Source organism: Myotis brandtii, unplaced genomic scaffold (assembly GCF_000412655.1).
Source record: "Myotis brandtii unplaced genomic scaffold, ASM41265v1 scaffold1112, whole genome shotgun sequence".
Lineage (NCBI taxonomy): Eukaryota > Metazoa > Chordata > Mammalia > Chiroptera > Vespertilionidae > Myotis > Myotis brandtii.
The window spans coordinates 202373-206182 of NW_005353800.1; the positions used below are offsets into that span (position 1 = coordinate 202373).

Here is a 3810-nt window from a genome sequence, read left to right on the forward strand (position 1 = left end):
GGAGAGAGGGGGGGGGGGGGGGGGGGGGGGGGGGGGGGGGGGGGGGGGGGGGGGCGCCATTTGAGCCCCTCAGGTTCTTGGGTCAGAGCAGACCTCTCCCCACCCCCCGCATCCCTGGCCCTCCCTGGAACTCACTGTGGCAGCTCTCGCAAGTCAGGCCCTTCTGGAATCCTGCCCCGTTCATGCCAGGTTTTGAGCCCACAGAGATGATCTGGTTAGGATTTGGTTTGGTGCTAATAGGGGCAGGAGTGGGGAGAAAAGAAAAGAATTCAAGGAAAACAATCCGTTTCCACCTTGTCTCTATAAGAACGTGCCCTGCCTCCTGCCCAGCCCTAATCGCTGAGGACAGCACAGGTTAGGGGAAGGAGAGGAAGCCGCGGGCCCCCTGCCATCACTCACTAGGTGGGGATGTAGACCTGTTTCAGTTTGCTGTCTGCTTCCGCTGCTTTCAATCTCTTCTGCAGGAAGAAGGACAGAGAAGGGTCAGAGCGCATCTCAGCAGGAGGCCTCTGGCCCAGCCCCCTGGCCCTGGCCGTACCTGCTGGATGTAGCGGTCTGTGGTTTTCCACATGTAATAAAACTGGACTATGCTAGCCAGTGACTTCCAGGGCAGCTAAGGAGGGCAGAGGGAACAAGGGTGAGCTCACAGCCGGTCCCAGGTCCTGGTCCCTCACCAGCTGTCTCTTCCGCCTCCCTGAGCTCCACCCACTTACAAAGTCCTGGCGAATATCATTGAAATCCTTCCCGTACTTCTCCAGGGCCTCCTCAAACAGCATGGCCTCGGAGGCGGACCATTCCTCCATCTCGTCCCGGCACAGCACTGGGCCCCCCTGGGGCACCAGCGTCGACATGGCCTTGGCCAGGTCATAGCCGTTCCTCTGCAGTGTGTCCATTGCATGGAACTATGGGCAGGTAAGAAACAATGTTGATGACCCGAGCCCCTCAGCATGCTCTCCTGCTGCCCTTTAAACACTCCCATTCACTCAGAGCCGCCCCTCTCCTGTCCCAGGCTCTGCAGTCCACAAAGCCCAGCCTGCCCCGCCACCCACCAGCGCCTGCTCACCAGGGTGATATCTCGAGAGGCAGCGGCTGCACTCATGTGTAGGCTTGGCTGCCGGATGGAGCTGCTACAATCTAGGGCTCTGGCGAAGGTCCCCACCGCTCTGCCAGGGAAACCGAGGTGTCAGGAGGGAAAGAAAGCGCAAGCGGGCTGGGGAACTGAGCCAGAGGAGGAAAAAGGACCACAGCCGGGCCAAAGCAAGAATGCCCACCCCGAAGAAGGGGGCGCAGAACTACGTCCACACCTCCCCCGTCCTTCTTCCCCATCCACCCACCCCTCACCGGGCCACCACGAGAAACTGGTCGATCTGCCGGTCTGTGAGAGGGTTGTCTGGGTCCCAGACCTTCATCTCCATCTTCTGCTGGTTCCGGTTATCAGACTCCCCTGAGCAAAGGGCAACGGCCTCATCAGGGAGAGAGAAGGGAGGTGGCGGACAGAATCCCCGCAGGAGATGAAGGCTAAGGTGCTATGGGTTCCATCAGGCACCTGGACGCTCACTTATCTTCCCACTGAGCCCACTGTCCCTTCCAGCTCTGGAGGCTACGTTCTGTCGGGGTGACAGCAGCGAGCGTGCAGAGCGGCCCTGCACAAGCGCAAGGCACACGACTCAGACTCTGATGTCAGCTAAGCCAGCAGCCACAGTCTGCCTGCTGCTTACCCTCGGCCAGGCGATCTGGGATCTCAGCTTGGAATTTGCAACCAACTCGGATCTCCCCCTGGTCGGCGAGCAGCGTCTTCTGCACGGGGTCAAACACCAGGGAGTAGAAGAAGCAGTCCTGGGGGGGAGGAGGGGAAGGTGAGCAGGGCAGCGGTCCTCAGGGCAGGGCCAATGTCCGCAGAGTCCCCGAAACACGCAGCCTGGCAGCCTGCGCCTCCTCACAGTCCCCTTTCCTCTTGCCTCTTGGGGAAATTCCCACCCCTTCTCCCAACACCTCTTGCTCACCTCCTTTTCCAGATACTGGCTCAAGATATCTGTCTCGTTCAAGAGGGTCACGCTGCATTTTCCACTACAGGAGAGAGGTCAGAAGAGGCTGGGTGAGCACCTCACCCCAAAGCGTCCCGCACACCACCCCCGTCTCCGTCTCCCAAAGAAGAGCGTGCTGGCCAGTGGCCTGACCGTCCCGTACCGGATGTGGGTGGCTGGCAAGGACTCAAACTGCCGAGAAAGAAAAAGTTCCCGGTGCTTCAGTTGATGTCGCTGCTGCTCCGACACCCCTGGCTGCTTTGACTCCTCTTCAAACTCCCCTGGGAGATGAAGGAGGAAGAAACCAAGTCAGAACTAATCCAGCAAGCAGCCACCGTGAACAGCCTCGCCCAGGGAAACCAATGCGCCTCGGGGGGTTTTCTCACACCCCCCAGGCTTCTGCCTTCCTCACACCCCCCAGACCAGCTCTCCCCGACCTCTCCATCGCTAATGCTCTTGGGAAAGAGCTGCTGAGGACAAACCATGCCACAGAAACACATCCCACCCAGGTGCCGTGCTCAGACACCAACCAGAAAGCCCGAATCGGCCCCACCAGGCCGGCCAGAATATCACCTTGTCTCCTCCTTGCTACCCCAGCCTGAGGGTCAGAAACTGAGTAGATGAAAAAGCATCACCTAAGGTTACGTCTCACACTTCCTCTTTTCAGATTTCAGGAGACTCTGCTCTTAAACATCACACGCAATCCTAACCACCCCTCACTTTCTACTTGGCTAAGTTTGTTCATGGGGCTTTCAAGGGCAGTATCTCAACCCAGTGCCAACACCTTCCTCCCCAAGGAGCTGCAACTTGCCCTGAAACCTTGGTGGAAAGGGTTAACCGGGCTGGGTGCCAACCAGAGTGGGAGGGGGCAGAAGAGCCACAGGCCCAGATGCAGTGGTGCATTGTTCCCAACCACAGGGAGAAGGTGGGGGGTGCAACAGGCTCCACCCCTCGCCTGTGAGCTCCGGAAACCCTGTGCTAAGGGAAAGGGGACCACACCCCCCCACACCCCTTCTGATTGGACAAGGCCAAGGTCAGCCCCTGCCAGATGGAGCTGGAAACCCCAGAAGGCCAGAGACCTTGTTAGGCCCAGCTCCTCTGTAACCCCTTCATGCCCAAACCCGCCTGAAATAAGGAAAATAATTTGGGAAGGAGGAACAAGTAGGGGAAAGAAAGCCAAAGCAGGAAAGAAAAAAGAAATAAAGAAAATTGAAAGAGAGAATTTTTTTTTTTGAAAGAAGACGAGAGCATAAAGAGAAGGAATACAGAGGAAAAGGAAAAGGTGTAAAATGGAGTGAAGCGGAAAACAGGAGACGAGAAAGAGGAAAAAGTGCAGGAAAACTCCCTTTGCTTCCTATCCTGTCCCTTCAGTGTAGCTCGCCACCTCCTGATCACAGAATCAGCCTGCTCCCCGACCACCCAGGCTTCTAAGTACCATCTCCTCGCCTTCACCTTGACCTTGGTCACCAGCCATTGTCGCAACAGAGCCAAATGCCCCGAAGAGTCCTGCCCCTCCAGAGCTCCTCCTCACCCCCCATGGACATCCGACCATCTCAAAACAACAGATTAGTAAGTACACGGACCATCCCTCTAACACACTCCATTCACACACACACTCCCACACGGGCCACGGTCTGGCTCTCCTTACCCCGCTTCCAACCCCAACGTGTAAAGACAGGCCTCCCTCCACAGACCAGGCCCTTCCCACCCCCAAACTCACACCCTGCCTTGGGCATGCTACCAGGGGAGGCACCTGCGAGGACATGCCCAGGCCTCAGACCGTGGG

The 3810-nt window shown here is 57.9% G+C and overlaps 2 protein-coding genes across 2 annotated transcripts in view; both read right to left on the reverse strand.

Annotated features, from left to right (window-relative positions):
* MTA2 (metastasis associated 1 family, member 2) overlaps positions 1-3810 on the reverse strand; it is a 7255-nt gene that overhangs the window by 3271 nt on the left and 174 nt on the right. Inside the window, exons 2-10 of the mRNA XM_014545030.1 lie at positions 2188-2305; positions 2004-2067; positions 1719-1836; positions 1342-1444; positions 1064-1163; positions 714-902; positions 539-613; positions 400-458; positions 136-233 (exon numbers count right to left, since the gene is read on the reverse strand). Of these exons, the coding sequence (XP_014400516.1) occupies positions 136-233; positions 400-458; positions 539-613; positions 714-902; positions 1064-1163; positions 1342-1415 (595 nt within the window). The 5' untranslated portion in view covers positions 1416-1444; positions 1719-1836; positions 2004-2067; positions 2188-2305. The remainder of the gene's footprint in view (positions 1-135; positions 234-399; positions 459-538; positions 614-713; positions 903-1063; positions 1164-1341; positions 1445-1718; positions 1837-2003; positions 2068-2187; positions 2306-3810) is intronic.
* The window catches only part of EML3 (echinoderm microtubule associated protein like 3), a 13431-nt gene continuing 11175 nt past the window's right edge, over positions 1555-3810 (reverse strand). The window contains exons 22-25 of the mRNA XM_014545255.1: positions 2188-2305; positions 2004-2067; positions 1719-1836; positions 1555-1643 (exon numbers count right to left, since the gene is read on the reverse strand). Of these exons, the coding sequence (XP_014400741.1) occupies positions 1555-1643; positions 1719-1836; positions 2004-2067; positions 2188-2305 (389 nt within the window). The remainder of the gene's footprint in view (positions 1644-1718; positions 1837-2003; positions 2068-2187; positions 2306-3810) is intronic.